The sequence below is a fragment of the Staurois parvus genome, unplaced genomic scaffold (assembly GCF_062004578.1).
Source record: "Staurois parvus isolate SC_StPar_1 unplaced genomic scaffold, SC_StPar_1.0 ptg000985l, whole genome shotgun sequence".
Taxonomy (NCBI): domain Eukaryota; kingdom Metazoa; phylum Chordata; class Amphibia; order Anura; family Ranidae; genus Staurois; species Staurois parvus.
In genome coordinates, this window is record NW_028318781.1 from 2,781,451 (window position 1) to 2,799,191 (window position 17,741).

The window sequence follows — 17,741 nt, forward strand, 5'->3', positions numbered from 1 at the left end:
TTCATTTATAGAATAGTTCAGGAAAATGCCACTAGATGGAGCTGACAATCATAGTAAATAAATATTTATGTCCTATGATCAGCAGCACCATCCAGTGGACATTATAAGGTATTTTCCTGATTCACTATATTCTATATAAATGAATAAAATTCATCCTGGACAGAAAATAGCCTAGTAACATTCAAATTTGCCCCCATTCCAACAGAACAATTACATGCAGTTTTACAGGATGAATAAGTATATGTAAACCTAAACTTGAACTTCTTTTTTTTACTCCTTTTGGTCTGTTACATATACCATTGAAAGTGTTAAGCACAAAAAATATCTGAGCTGTTAGCTTCTTGTGCTGTCTTGTCATTTGGTACATTGTTTCCAGCTTTCTCTGAGAACTACAGAGCCCCCCCTTTCTCTGAGAACTACAGAACCCCTCATATTATTGAGTAGAGGGGTGGAGTCTTGTAGTCCTATCCTGTATTTGTTTCTTTATACAGTAGGGTGAGTGAGTGTTGATACCCTAGATTAGTAAGTGTGATACTGGCAGAATCATCAGGTGAAAATAATGGAAGAAAAAGAAAACTAATACAGCCACCACATCTAAGGACTGGTAAGCTGCAATACATTACATTTTTATTTTGGGATTTAGATACACTTTAAAAGTTTCAAATAAATAGCATTTGTGTATTTAAATATGCAGAAATATGACATTTGAGGTGCCCCAACGTTTGCCATGGCTGTAAATATGCTAGTATTATGTAGGTTTACTGTTAACATTGATCCAGGCTGGAGTTCTCCTTTACACAGAAGATAGCCAAGTAGATGATTTTTCACTGTTAGCTTCCCAGCAATTGCACATGAGAACATACAGGGGTTAGACAAAAAAGGACATTGTGCAGGATTGTGACCCGGAATAAGAAAACAACTGCTGCAAAAGTGGCTGCAGAGCTCAATTTCAGTCTTCATGGGATGCAAGAGAAATCGCCTGCAGGAATAAAAGCATTTTATCTGCAATCCACTGATCCTGGTTGCTATCGCTTGCAGGATCCAATGAAAAAAAAAATTTAATGTACATTTTTTATTATTCAGTATGAGTGCATTTATTAATATTATTTTTTTTTTCAAATTCTGGAGCACAAGTGACATTATTATTATACAGTATTTATAAAGCGCCAATAGTTCACTCAGCGCTGTACATTACAAAGGGGGACAGAACATGTGACAGAACAATAGCAATACAATGCAAAACATGAGGGGATCGAGGGCCCTGCTCTCACTGCACTTGTAGTCCCTTGCTACCACAGGAGAAAAAGCCTGCAGGAGCAAGAGCATTGCACCTGACAGCGGTTGTAATGGTTTGCAGGCTCCAATGCAAAAAAATATTAAATGTTCAATTTTTTTTTAAATCAGTATGCATGCACTTATCAAGTCCCTTGATACTTACCTCATAGAGACCTGCTGGAGAAGTAGCTTGCAGGAGTGAGAGCACCGCACACACGAAACACTGATAGTAGTTGCAATGCTTTGCAGCCTCCAATGCAAAAAAAAAAAAATATTAATTAAATTTACTTTTTTTATTAATCAATATGGGTGCATTTATTATTATTATTTTTTTTATCAAATGGTGGTGCATAAGTTACATCACTGCACTTGTAGTCCCTTGATATTTAATTAAATGTACATTTTTTTCTAAATCAGTAGGGGTGCATTTATTGCTATTTTTTTAAAATGCTGGAGCACAAGTGACATCACGTACTTGTAGTTCCTTGATAATTAACTCATTACAGCCCTGTGGCTGGAGAAATAGCCTGCAGGAGTGAGAGCATTGTACCTGCAATCCACTGATCATGGTTGCAATGCTTTGCAGGCTCCAATGACAAAAAACATGAAATGTACTTTTTTTTTTATTAATCAGTATGGGTGCATTTATTATTAATATTACTATTATTTTTTTTATCAAATGGTGGTGCACAAGTGACATCACTGCATTTTTAGTCCCTTGATATTTAATTAAATGTACTTTTTTATATAAATCAGTATGGGTGCATTTATTATTAATTTTTTTTTATGAAATGGTGGCACACAAGTGACATCACTGCACTTGTAGTCCCATGATATTTAATTAAATGTACATTTTTTTTTATAAATCAGTGTGGGTGCATTTATTGCTATTTTTTTCCCAATGCTTGAGCACAAGTGGCATCACGCACTTGTAGTTCCTTGATAATTAAATCATTACAGCCCTGTGGCTGGAGAAATAGCCTGCAGGTGCGAGAGCATTGTATCTGCAATCCACTGATCATGGTTGCAATGCTTTGCAGGCTCCAATGAAAACAAAAAAAATTATGGGTGCATTTAATATTATTTTTTTGCACTGCACTTGTAGTTCCTTGATAATTAACTCATTACAGACCTGCGGCTGGAGAAATAGCCTGCAGGAGTGAGAGAACTGCACCTGCGATTCACCTATTGCAGTTGCAATGCTTCAGGCTCCAATGCAAAAAAATATTAAATGCACATTTTTTTATTAATCAGTATGGGTGCATTTATTATTATTATTTATTATTATTATTATTATTATTATTATTATCATATGCTGGAGCACAAGTGATATCACTGCACTTGTAGTCCCTTGATATTTAATTAAATGTACATTTTTTTTATAAATGAGTATGGGTGCATTTATTGCAATTTTTTTTTCCAATGCTGGATCATTACAGACCTGCTTTTGGAGAAAGTCTGCAGGAGCGAGAGCATTGTACCTGCAATCCACTGATCATGGTTGCAATGCTTTGCAGGCTCCAATGAAATAAAAATATTAAATGTACATCACTGCACTTGTAATCCCTTGCTACTTAGTATGGACCAGTGGCTGGAGGCATAGCCTGCAGGAGCGAGAGCACTGTAATCCCCCCCTGCAAATCCATCGCAGTTGCAATAAAGCAGGCTCCAATAATAATAAAAAATTAAAATTAATTAAAAAAAAAAATATATATATATATATATATATATATATATATATATATATATTAAACGCACATTTTTAATTAATCAAAATAGTTGCATTTATTTTATTTTATTTTTCAAATGGTGGCCTTTAAGTAAAAAATTCCCTAAAACCAGCATGGGAAGAAGAAAAGCATAAAGGAGTCGTAAGGATTTTGTCAGCCATTGTTTTGTAGAAAGGGCCAGCCTGTTGAGTCATCCTCCGAAATTCCAGGATGACTGGTCCCCACCACCAGGAGATGGGAACGGTCGCAGCCGCAGGTATCGCCTGAGCAGTGCCCTCTCTCGCCCACTAGGGGGCGCCATCCACCCTGTCTGCCTCCCCTTCGCAGCAGGTTATTAAGACAATCTTAGGAAAGCAACGGGGGAGTTCCCAAAGTCATCAAACCCCCTCCAAGTCTCTCATTCCCTAGCAGAGTGCACTGATAAAATGGATCTAAGGAAGGCTGCCGCTCTGTGTCTTGGGCTGTGGAGCGCCTGGCTCTGGGCTGCTCAGAGCCCCCAGGCTGCAGCAGTGCTGCCCGGCGCACACAGGCAAGGAGCCGCCAGGAGGGCGCTGCCGACCAGCCAGGAGACTGGCAATCCTCACAGGGATACCCACCACCACTTCACCTCCAGGAAGGAGAGCTGTGCCAGGGCTGCCGTGGTGCCCCATGAGTACATGCTGTCCCTCTACAGGAGACTATCCCGCAAGGGACACAGAAACAGCACCCGGGACAGGGCAGCTGCCAACACGATTGCCAGCTTCGTGGACCAGGGGCACGGTGAGTGTGATGTCAGGGTGTTGGTTGGGTATTGGTGTCAATGGCAGAGCCTCCTCTGAATCACAAATGTAACAAATAGGCTGACATCCAGGTGGCATAGTAATTCTAGCAGGGGCACTGCCAGCTTGGGTCACCCTATCTGCCTATAGACAACACATCCACAAGTCTCTCATCATCCTCATACCATTGGTCATTTAAAGGGGATATCCACATCACCGGTCATTAGGGACATCCGAAATCTCCCTACAATCCACCTGTCACCGACCAGCCAAATCCGACAGATAATAATGGGCACCAGGATGGCAAAAGCCAAAGCGGCCAGTGCCAAGGAAGAGGTGACACCTGTCCTGTGTAGTGCCCGGTCTGCCGACACCTATGCGCCTTTACAGATCGGCTGCTTCAATCCACAGCCTGTTCTTTATTACTAGTCCATATGTATAGTATAATGACATATCATCATATTCACAACTAAATCCCATCAGAGGCTCAGGCTGGGGTCCCTGGGAGTCTCGGGAAATGAATGGGTACCCTGGATGGTAACTTACCTTAGGCATGTATGCTTGGAGTGACCTTAACATGTACACAAATGTGCAGTGATGACATATATATGACATTTGTATATGCTTTTATAGAGGAGTCATTGAGACCCTTAACCCTTTATATATATAAATGTTCTATTGTACTATAAACATAAATGTACTAAACAATTAGAATTTACTATAAACAGAGAAAGAGTAGTAATATACTCATATATATGTCGTATACATAGATGCAGTATGTACTATAGAGTAGTGATGCAGTGATGGTATAGATACTTATCATTAGTCTTTATAGTACACACACACATATATATATATATATATATGATGAAGGTAAAAAATAAATAAATATATATATAAAATCATTAGTCTATTTATATATAGAGAGGGAGATCGATCTCTCTCTCGCTCACTCTATCTATATATATATCGCCATCTCTCTCTATATATATATCCATCTCTCTCTCCCCGTATCTCTCTCTATATATCTATATCCACATCTCTCTCTCCCTCTCTCTATCCATCTCTCTCTCTATATATACCCATCTCTCTCTTTATATATAATATCCATCTCTCTATCCATATATCCATCTCTCTCTCTCTATATATATATCCATCTCTCTATCCATATATCCATCTCTCTCTCTATATATATATATATCCATCTCTCTTTATATATAATATCCATATATCCATCTCTCTCTATATATATCCATCTCTCTCTATATATATATCCATCTCTCTCTCTATCCATCTCTCTCTGTATATATATATATCTCCACATCATCTCTTTCTATGCATCTCTGTATAAATATATATATCCAAATGTCTCTCTCTCTCTCTCCATCTCTCTCTTTATATATATGTCTCCATCTCTCTCTCAATCCATCTCTCTCTCTCTCACTATCTATCTTTCTCTCTATATATATATCCACATCTCTCTCTATCTATATCTATATATATCTCCATCTCTCTCTCAATCCATCTCTCTCTCTATATATATATACATACATATTTATATATATATCCATCTTTCTCTCTCTATATATATATCCATTACTCTCTCTCTATAAGCCTCCAGTAACTGTCCAGATTGTATATTTCACCATCTTAGTCATTTCAGCGCAGTGGAAGCCAATGGCTTCGTGGATGCTGTGGCTTAGTGCACGTTTTACTATGATAAGTGTATATAGAATAGTATTTTTGCTGTGGATTTTAGTGGTCTTGCGTCTTCTGTTTGTATATAACGTCATTCATTGAACATAGGTAGTGTTCCTAATAAATGCAGAGAAAGGTGTTGGTGTTTTCTCACCATCCTGATGCCAGCATGGCACTTTGCTCCCCATGTGATGCTTACGGTTATTGTTTTAGCTGCAGTTGTTTTACTTTTTATAAATTGTTTTCCACTTTATATATCATTTTACCTGATAAGGTTACTGAGGTTTGTAGAGAGAGAGTTTAATAATTGATTTGCCGCTTTTCCCATCCTTGTAGCATTTTATTGCTCTTTTATATATATATAATAAATAGGGCAGTCTTAATTGATATACCAGGGCAAAATGTAAGCCCTCCTAAACAAACACATTTCAGTATACTGTAGTGAGTTAAGGGGTCACTTCTGATGAGTTGGGGTGGGTTACTGAATTTTGGGCATTGCTATGAATAAACCACATAGAGAAGGTTCAGCGATAGTGGTTCATCCCCCTACTCTTGTGTATTTGGACTATTTTACTGCTTGTTGTTCCTTGTTTTGATGTTACATTATCAGTCCGTGTTAATGGTTGTTTTAGCTCTTTGTGTAGATGGCAAGATGTAGTAAATTAAATCTAGAGGACTCCAGGTTACTGTTGGGACATCTGTGGTTGCTGTAGAGTTCTCCTCCCTCATCTGGCCGCATTTATTGCTCCTTCTGGTGGGAACATTGCACCTAGGGGTAGAAAGGCATCCCTGTGTCCATATGTCCTCTCTTCCTGTGTGGCTGGGATTGGCTTGACCTGATGCGCCTCCTGTTGGTTTTAAATTGCAATCGTGAAGATTTTGGTTAGGATGCCTGGAAAGCCTCACACTGTCACCATGGAGAGCTTCAGCACTCAGCCCATTCCCACCAGCAGGTTCTCCCCCTGCAGATAACCTGAGGGGCATAGTGCCCTGTTCTGCTACCGTGTCACCTCCCCCTGCCTCTACTTAATGACACTTCCATGGGGTCCCCTGACTCTCATCAGTCTCAGCTACAAGAGCTGCCCCAGTGTTGTCACTGGGATGACCATATATGGAAGGTGCGCTCTGTGCTGCGCACCTGTGACCCCAGCCAGGGCAGCAAAGGAAACCTGTATAGGGGACAGGTAGAGAGCATAGTACACATGCAAAATAATACGATATATATATCATTTTTTTTTCTTAAATATCATTTTTTATATAAAACTTTAAAAACTGTAGAGGTTCAGGAACTCAGTCAATTCTTTTTTTTCATGTTGCAAGCAGTCTCAAAACATATCGGCAATACAAAATGGAATTTTATATTGTGCGACTATATATTTTTTGTGTAATACATTTATGTTTCTGAGCAATTTTTTTAAATTAAAAAAATCATTTTTGAAATCCTGTAACCCAGGTGGATGAGGTCCACGTTGTCAGGTATCCGTTTATGTAATTTGTATATACTGTATATATTGTTCTAATATAAAACATATATTATTATTTTTTCTCCCGAATCCTTTGTTACATTTACATACAGTGCTTGCCACACTATCGCACAGCGATCACATAGGAGGTATTCTATGTTTCCAGTCCATTTTAGATTAGAACCGGCCGATGTCATTGAAGATTTCCAAAGGCACATAGGGACGATGTGTTCACAGTTGATTATTAACAAATAAACTGGAATACCTATCCGAAATTATCCAGTTATTTCCTTTTTCCCATACGCACATGTACTTGTGTACATTTTCCCCACACACAGATCGATTTTTTCTTGTATGTAAAGATCTGTGAGATCTGTCATTTCAGGGGATCCCCAATGTAATGGGATTGATTTACTAAAATTGGAGAGTGTGAAATCTGGTGTAGCTGTGCATGGTAGCCAATCAGTTTCTAACTTCAGCTTGTTCAATTAAGCTTTGACAATAAAACCTGGAAGCTGATTGGTTTCTATGCAGAGCTGCACCAGATTTTGCACTCTCCAGTTATAGGAAATCTCCCCCCATTGTGCGGCAGAATACGGGGAATATCCCTCTTTTTTATTACAGTGCAAAGGACAGTAATCTCACGTCACTGTATAGGATATATATGTATCCCAGCATATCCAGTAATCTCACCTCACTGTATAGGATATATATGTATCTCAGCACACCCAGTAATCTCACCTCACTGTATAGGATATATATGTATCTCAGCACACCCAGTAATCTCACCTCACTGTATAGGATTTATATGTATCCCAGCATACCCAGTAATCTCACCTCACTGTATAGGATTTATATGTATCCCAGCACACCCAGTATTCTCACCTCACTGTATAGGATTTATATGTATCTCAGCACACCCAGTAATCTCACCTCACTGTATAGGATTTATATGTATCCCAGCATACCCAGTAATCTCACCTCACTGTATAGGATTTATATGTATCCCAGCATACCCAGTAATCTCACCTCACTGTATAGGATATATATGTATCCCAGCACACCCAGTAATCTCACCTCACTGTATAGGATATATATGTATCTCAGCATACCCAGTAATCTCACCTCACTGTATAGGATATATATGTATCTCAGCACACCCAGTAATCTCACCTCACTGTATAGGATTTATATGTATCCCAGCATACCCAGTAATCTCACCTCACTGTATAGGATATATATGTATCCCAGCACACCCAGTAATCTCACCTCACTGTATAGGATTTATATGTATCCCAGAACACCCAGTATTCTCACCTCACTGTATAGGATATATATGTATCCCAGCATACCCAGTAATCTCACCTCACTGTATAGGATATATATGTATCCCAGCACACCCAGTAATCTCACCTCACTGTATAGGATATATATGTATCCCAGCATACCCAGTAATCTCACCTCACTGTATAGGATATATATGTATCCCAGCACACCCAGTAATCTCACCTCACTGTATAGGATATATATGTATCCCAGCATACCCAGTAATCTCACCTCACTGTATAGGATTTATATGTATCTCAGCACACCCAGTAATCTCACCTCACTGTATAGGATATATAGGTATCTCAGCACCTCCAGTAATCTCACCTCACTGTATAGGATATATATGTATCCCAGCACACCCAGTAATCTCACCTCACTGTATAGGATATATATGTATCCCAGCATACCCAGTAATCTCACCTCACTGTATAGGATATATATGTATCCCAGCATACCCAGTAATCTCACTTTACTGTATAGGATATATATATATATATATATATCAGCATACCCAGTAATCTCACCTCACTGTATAGGATATATAGGTATCTCAGCATACCCAGTAATCTCACCTCACTGTATAGGATATATATGTATCTCAGCATACCCAGTAATCTCACCTCACTGTATAGGATATATATGTATCTCAGCACACCCAGTAATCTCACCTCACTGTATAGGATTTATATGTATCCCAGCATACCCAGTAATCTCACCTCACTGTATAGGATATATATGTATCTCAGCACACCCAGTAATCTCACCTCACTGTATAGGATTTATATGTATCCCAGCATACCCAGTAATCTCACCTCACTGTATAGGATATATATGTATCCCAGCACACCCAGTAATCTCACCTCACTGTATAGGATTTATATGTATCCCAGCACACCCAGTATTCTCACCTCACTGTATAGGATATATATGTATCCCAGCATACCCAGTAATCTCACCTCACTGTATAGGATATATATGTATCCCAGCACACCCAGTAATCTCACCTCACTGTATAGGATATATATGTATCCCAGCATACCCAGTAATCTCACCTCACTGTATAGGATTTATATGTATCTCAGCACACCCAGTAATCTCACCTCACTGTATAGGATATATAGGTATCTCAGCACCTCCAGTAATCTCACCTCACTGTATAGGATATATATGTATCCCAGCACACCCAGTAATCTCACCTCACTGTATAGGATATATATGTATCCCAGCATACCCAGTAATCTCACCTCACTGTATAGGATATATATGTATCCCAGCATACCCAGTAATCTCACCTTACTGTATAGGATATATATATATATATATATATCAGCATACCCAGTAATCTCACCTCACTTTATAGGATATATAGGTATCTCAGCACCTCCAGTAATCTCACGTCACTGTATAGGATATATATGTATCCCAGCATACCCAGTAATCTCACCTCACTGTATAGGATATATATGTATCTCAGCACACCCAGTAATCTCACCTCACTGTATAGGATTTATATGTATCCCAGCATACCCAGTATTCTCACCTCACTGTATAGGATATATATGTATCCCAGCATACCCAGTAATCTCACCTCACTGTATAGGATATATATGTATCCCAGCACACCCAGTAATCTCACCTCACTGTATAGGATATATATGTATCCCAGCATACCCAGTAATCTCACCTCACTGTATAGGATTTATATGTATATATATATCAGCATACCCAGTAATCTCACCTCACTGTATAGGATATATATGTATCCCAGCATACCCAGTAATCTCACCTCACTGTATAGGATATATATGTATCCCAGCATACCCAGTAATCTCACTTTACTGTATAGGATATATATATATATATATATATATATATCAGCATACCCAGTAATCTCACCTCACTGTATAGGATATATATATATTGATTAGACGTATTTATAATGCCGCGCTCCTACTATAAATACTTAATAATGTATTGTATATCACTCATATACATCAATAAACTAAATAAATTAATAATAAATATTAATAAAAATCAATAAATTAATTAATGTGATATAGTGAATGAAAAATCAAATCATGAATATGCTAAATTGTGCCATTAGTGCTCAAACAATATTGTCCATGCCATATTCCAATTTCATGATTAAATAAAGAGTCTTTTATATCTTTGTGCAAAGGTGCATACAGAAATGAACAGTCTTATATATCTTTGTGCAAAATGTGCAATGTGCAGGTGAACTCCTTAATCCCTCTTTCCAGGTGCCGTGTAGTCTCAATATGTGCTCACCTTAATATTTGCCCAAATAAATTTAGGCAAATAGACTTGTAGTCCTTCTAGGACTGGTGGGATAGTGCTCCTTTATGCAGTATTCCAGATAGATGTGCAGACCTGCTCAGATCCTCCTCCTATAATCTCCTCTTAAATCATCCACGTGGCCACTCATAGATAGATTTTTGAAAAGGGGGTATCAGTATCTCCTATTTCCCCTCCTGGGGACACCTCCTTCTTATATCCACCTTTCCTCAATGTTGAGTATATAGATCAGATGGAGCAAAAAAAGACCATGGTGTCTTATCCTTTTGAATAAGCGTATTTATTGCTACCAGATGCGGTGATACAAGCATATGAGGCACTTATCTTATGCAGATATGCAGAGCTGGTGATTCCCTCTGCCTCTCTGTCTGCCTCTGCTAGAGTCGCCGAGCCTCTCCGATGCAACGTCGTGACGTCAGAGCCCCTCACCTACGCGTTGCGTCACAGGGTCACGTGACTTCATCAGGGGGAATTTGATTGGACATCACAACTATCTTGTGTTGGTATATATACATAGCGGCCGCCATTTTGTTGAAGACCGCATGGGCGCGGCCATTTTCTAACTGATTTTTCCTATGTTGAATTAACACAGTATTATCCCAGGTGTATGTTAATTTTCTGCCTGTCAGACGTTGCTACTCGGATCAGCTGCATGCCATACTCTTATATCTAACTCGGTATCCATATATAATATATGATCCAGCAGATTTGTGCCTCATAATCTGATTAATATACCTAACATTAAAATGATAAACTTTAATATGCCTCATATTTAAATTTATATAATATATCATAAAATAGCCTTTAATATAAAAAAATAATGAATATTACATAACCTATACATAAATGATCACATACAAAATCCCTCTGGTTTACACCTATTATGTCTATTTTATTACTCTTACATACTATGTACTAATCCTTTGTTACCATATTCATATACTAAGATGTATATTATCCCCTTGTTACAATACTCAATACATGTTTGATTTAATTTAATTAAAAATGATTATTATCTAAAAATCATTATTTACCAACATCTTTATATACTTATTCACATAAATATAACAATAAAAAATATCTTATATTATAAGATTATTTTGTAAAATAATTTTGTAAAATATCCGTGATGTGTAATTAAAAACATACCCAGTAATCTCACCTCACTGTATAGGATATATATGTATCCCAGCACACCCAGTAATCTCACCTCACTGTATAGGATATATATATACAGTATATATATATATCAGCATACCCAGTAATCTCACCTCACTGTATAGGATATATATGTATCCCAGCATACCCAGTAATCTCACCTCACTGTATAGGATATATATATATATATATATATCAGCATACCCAGTAATCTCACCTCACTGTATAGGATATATATGTATCCCAGCATACCCAGTAATCTCACCTCACTGTATAGGATATATATGTATCCCAGCATACCCAGTAATCTCACCTCACTGTATAGGATATATATGTATCCCAGCACACCCAGTAATCTCACCTCACTGTATAGGATATATATATATATATATATATATATATATATATATATCAGCATACCCAGTAATCTCACCTCACTGTATAGGATATATATGTATCCCAGCATACCCAGTAATCTCACCTTACTGTATAGGATATATATATATATATATATATATATCAGCATACCCAGTAATCTCACCTCACTGTATAGGATATATATGTATCCCAGCATACCCAGTAATCTCACCTCACTGTATAGGATATATATGTATCCCAGCATACCCAGTAATCTCACTTTACTGTATAGGATATATATATATATATATATATATATATATATATATATATATATATATATATATATATATATCAGCATACCCAGTAATCTCACCTCACTGTATAGGATATATAGGTATCTCAGCACCTCCAGTAATCTCACCTCACTGTATAGGATATATATTTATCCCAGCATACCCAGTTATCTCACCTCACTGTGTATATATATATATATATATATATATATATACAGTGTATATGTATGTGTTATGTTATGTACTGCAACGCCTCTGCTGCACTGTATAGTATAGCAATCAATATATGATATGCTGTAAATGGGTATGCCAGCACTTCCAGAAATCATACCTCATTGTATAGGATATATAGATATCTGAGCACCCCAAGCATCCACATCTCACTGTATAGGATATACGGGTATCCCAGAACCCCAAGCATCCCACCATTTCACTGTATAGAAGAACTCCCATAAATCACACCTCAAAGTAGTATATATAAGTAGCCCAGCAGCTCCAGCAATCACACCTAACTGTTTAGGATATGGCAGTATTTTAGCACCCCCAGCAAACATATCTCACTGTATAGAACATATATGTACACTAGCACTCCTAGCAATCACACCTTAATGTATAGGATTTATATGTATCCCAGCCCCCACCCTCAGCAATCACACCACAATGCATAGGACTTATAGTTATCCTAGCAATCACACCTCACTGTATAGGATATACTGTATGTATATATCCCAACACCCCCAACAGTCACGCCATATTGTATAGGATATATACTGTAGGTATCCCAGCACCCCCCCCCCCCCCGCTATCACACCTCAATGTATGATATATAGGCATCCCAGCTATCATACCTCAACGTATATGATATATATGTATCCCAGCACCCCTGGCAGCCATACCACTTTGTATAGGATTTATATGTGGTCAGCAATCACACCTCAATGTAATCCCAGCAATGACACATTATTATATAGAATATACACTATATTGCCAAAAGTATTGGGCCGCCTGCCTTTACACGCACATTAATTTTAGTGGCATCCCAGTCTTAGTCTGTAGGGTTCAATATTGAGTTGGCCCACCCTTTGCAGCTATAACAGCTTCAACTCTTCTGGGAAGGCTGTCCACAAGGTTTAGGAGTGTGTCTATGGGAAGGTTTGACCATTCTTCCAGGAGAACATTTGTGAGGTCAGGCACTGATGTCGGACGAGAAGGCTTGGCTCACAGTCTCCACTCTAATTCATCCCAAAGGTGTTCTATCAGGTTGAGGTCAGGACTCTGTGCAGGCCAGTCAAGTTCCTCCACCCCAAACTCACTTATCCATGTCTTTATGAACCTTACTTTTACTTTACTGGTGTGCAGTCATGTTGGAACATGAAGGGCCCCCCACAAACTGTTCCCACAAAGTTGGGAGCATGAAATTGTCCAAAATTTCATGGTATGCTCATGCCTCAAGAGTTCCCTTTGCTGGAACAAAGCCAAGCACAATCCCTGAAAAACAACCCCACACCATAATCCCCCCTCCACCAAACTTTACACTTGGCACAATGCAGTCAGGCAAGTACCGTTCTCCTGGAAACCGCCAAACAAAGACATGTCCATTGGATTGCCAGACAGAGAAACGTGATTGGTCACTCCAGAGAACACGTCTCCACTGCTCTAGAGTCCAGTGGTGGCATGCTTTACACCACTGCACCTGACGCTTTGCATTGCACTTGGTGATGTAAAGCTTGGATGCAGCTGCTCGGCCATGGAAACCCATTCCATGAAGCTCTCTATGCACTGTTGTTGTGCTAATCTGAAGGCCACATGAAGTTTGGAGGTCTTTAGCTATTGACTCTGCAGACAGTCGGCGACTTCTGCGCACTGTGTGCTTCAGCATGCCTGATCCCGATCTGTCATTTTACGTGGCCTATCACTTCATGGCTGAGTTGCTGTTGTTCCCAGTTGCTTCCACTTTGTTATATTACCACTAAGAGTTGACCGTGGAATATTTAGTAGCAAGGAGATTTCACGGATGGACTTATTGTACAGGTGACAACCTATCATGGTACCACACTTGGAGTCACTGAGCTCCTGAGAGCGACCCATTCTTTCGCAAATGTTTGTAGAAGCAGTCTGCATACCTAGGTGCTTAATTTAATACACCTGTGGCCATGGAGGTGATTGAAACACCTGAATCCAATGATTTGGCGGGGTGTCCCAATACTTTTGGCAATATAGTGTATATGTATCCCAGCTCCCCCAGCAATGACAGCACAATGTATAGGATATATAGGTATCTCAGTACCCCCAGCAATGACACCACAATGTATAGAATATATAGGCATCCAAGCTCCCCCAGCAAAGACAGAACAATGTATAGGATATATAGGTATCCAAGCTCCCCCAGCAATGACACCACAATGCATAGGATATATACGTATCCCAGCACCCCCAGCAATCACACCACAATGCATAGGATATATAGGTATCTCAGCACCCCCAGCAATGACACCACAATGTATAGGATATATAGGTATCCCAGTACCCCCAGCAATGACTCCACAATGCATAGTTTATATAGGTATCCCAGCACCCCCAGCAATGACACCACAATGTATAGGATATATAGGTATGCCAGTACCCCCAGCAATGACAGCACAATGTATAGGATATATAGGTATCCAAGCTCCCCCAGCAATGACTCCACAATGCATAGGATATATAGGTATCCCAGCAATGACACCACAATGCATAGGATATATAGGTATCCCAGCACCCCCAGCAATGACTCCACAATGCATAGGATATATAAGTATCCCAGCACCCCCAGCAAGGACACCACATTGCATAGGATATATAGGTATCCCAGCACCCCCAGTAATGACTCCACAATGCATAGGATATATAGGTATCCCAGCAATGACACCACAATGCATAGGATATATAGGTATCCCAGCACCCTCAGCAATGACACCACAATGTATAGGATATATAGGTATCCCAGCACCCCCAGCAAGGACACCACAATGCATAGGATATATAGGTATCCCAGCACCCCCAGCAATGACTCCACAATGCATAGGATATATAGGTATCCAAGCTCCCCCAACAATGACACCACAATGTATAGGATATATAGGTATCCCAGCACCCCCAGCAATGACTCCACAATGCATAGGATATATAGGTATCCCAGCACCCCCAGCAATGACACCACAATGCATAGGATATATAGGTATCCCAGCACCCTCAGCAATGACACCACAGTGTATAGGATATATAGGTATCCCAGCACCCCCAGCAATGACACCAAAGTGTATAGGATATATAGGTATCCCAGCTCCCCCAGCAATGACACCACAATGTATAGGATATATAGGTATCCCAGCACCCCAAGCAATGACACCACAATGCATAAGATATATAGGTATCCCAGCACCCCCAGCAATGACACCACAATGCATAGGATATATAGGTATCCAAGCTCCCCCAGCAATGACACCACAATGTATAGGATATATAGGTATCCCAGCACCCCCAGCAATGACACCACAATGTATAGGATATATAGGTATCCCAGCACCCCCAGCAATGACACCACAATGCATAGGATATATAGGTATCCCAGCACCCCCAGCAATGACACCACAATGCATAGGATATATAGGTATCCCAGCACCCCCAGCAATGACACCACAATGTATAGGATATATAGGTATCCCAGCACCCCCAGCAATGACACCACAATGCATAGGATATATAGGTATCCCAGCACCCCCAGCAATGACACCACAATGCATAGGATATATAGGTATCCCAGCACCCCCAGCATTCACACCTTACTGCTCATGTTCACCGATCCCCAGCAGACACTGACAGGTCACAGTGTGCAGGGCTGCACCAGGCAGTAAATCCAGCCAGTGAAATGGCTCATCAGGCTTAGTAAATCCAGGAAAAAGTATGTGGAGATGGCTTGTAATAAGATGATAGAAGAGAGGAGGCATTGTTAACCAGTTGTGTGTCACCCTTGACTGGTGGCCACCAGTGAGAGCACTGCATGGTGAACGTTCCTGAGCAGGAAGGGTTAATGAGGCCAGCTCTGACCTATCTTTTCCCCATTTAATAGAAAATGAATCCAGATGACCCTTCAAAGGACTCCTTATCTCCAGCATTGCAGGAATGTCAGGCTGGGGAGGAATGGATGACACAGAAATTCTGCCTGTTGTAGTGTGTGTACATTCTGCAGAGCTCACACCTCTGGGTATCCTCACCTGACTACACACACATAGCTGGAATTACTGCCTGCTGGCCTGGGGACTGTGTAATGCCTCTAATGGAACGATTGGCCGATTTAGCGATCATTTCAAAAGCATCTTCTAAAACTGGCACACTACACATTACAATCAGATTGTACAATCTATTTAAGATTTATCAGCAACTATATTTGGTGAGAGCCTACTGGATTGTATGGATTATTTGGGTTGGCCCTCACACCACATGTGTTGGTATATCTCAAGGTGATTGTATAGAGATTGTACAGTCAGATTGTAATGTGTATGGCCAGCTTTTGTTTTACTGAAAACCGTGTAGAGCGAGGGACTACCTAGATATAACTATATTGGAGCTGATTTACAGAAGGAGTGGGGCAGTGGTTCCCAACATCAGTCCTCAAATGCCCCAACAGCTCGTGTTTTCAAGATTACCTTTCAATTTGCACAGGAAATTTTAAATCAAAGTCAATGGCTTAGGCTGGTCATACAGGAGTCACTTTTTTTTTTTTCATTTAACCAGCGGGATGAATGAAAGAAGATGACTGGATTCCCCCATCCACACATTCAATGTTGATGGGGGGAATCCCACCCACTGAGCTATTGTATTCTGACAGCAGGAAGACTTCCTCACCATCAGAATACACTGATCAGCACCTCCAGCTATGGCCGATGGCACTGACTGGGAGACATTTTTTGATCAACTTTTCTGATCAACTTGTGTACAACCAATCTGCCCATACATGCATCAAATGTGGTCAGTTCACCAGTGACTGTCTGAATTTCAGTCCATGTGTTGCCACCTTTAATATTTATGACAGCTATCTTAAAGCGACAAATAAAGCTTCCTTTTTTAAAATTAAAACAACAGTCAGGTCTTTACTTACCTGCTGTGTACGGTGGTTTGATCCTGATCCTCTTCTTCTCGGGTCCCCCCCGCTTGCCAGTGTTGTATTTAGCTTTTGTGCTGCCCTAGGCAACACAAAATTTGGCGCCCCCTTCACCTGCAGAGCCTTCCACTACTACTGCCTCCCATACACCAGCCATCATCCGCCATGGGGAGACAGAGAAAGACACTCGCCTTCACAGCTCCGGACATCCATGGAAACAA

General features: G+C 39.8%; 1 protein-coding gene across 1 annotated transcript in view; it reads left to right on the forward strand.

Moving 5' to 3' along the window:
* The first annotated feature begins 3,423 nt into the window (after window positions 1-3,423).
* Window positions 3,424-17,741, forward strand: part of GDF7 (growth differentiation factor 7) — a 49,586-nt gene continuing 35,268 nt past the window's right edge. The window contains exon 1 of the mRNA XM_089657354.1: window positions 3,424-3,764. Coding sequence (XP_089513480.1) covers window positions 3,431-3,764 — 334 coding nt within the window. The 5' untranslated portion in view covers window positions 3,424-3,430. The remainder of the gene's footprint in view (window positions 3,765-17,741) is intronic.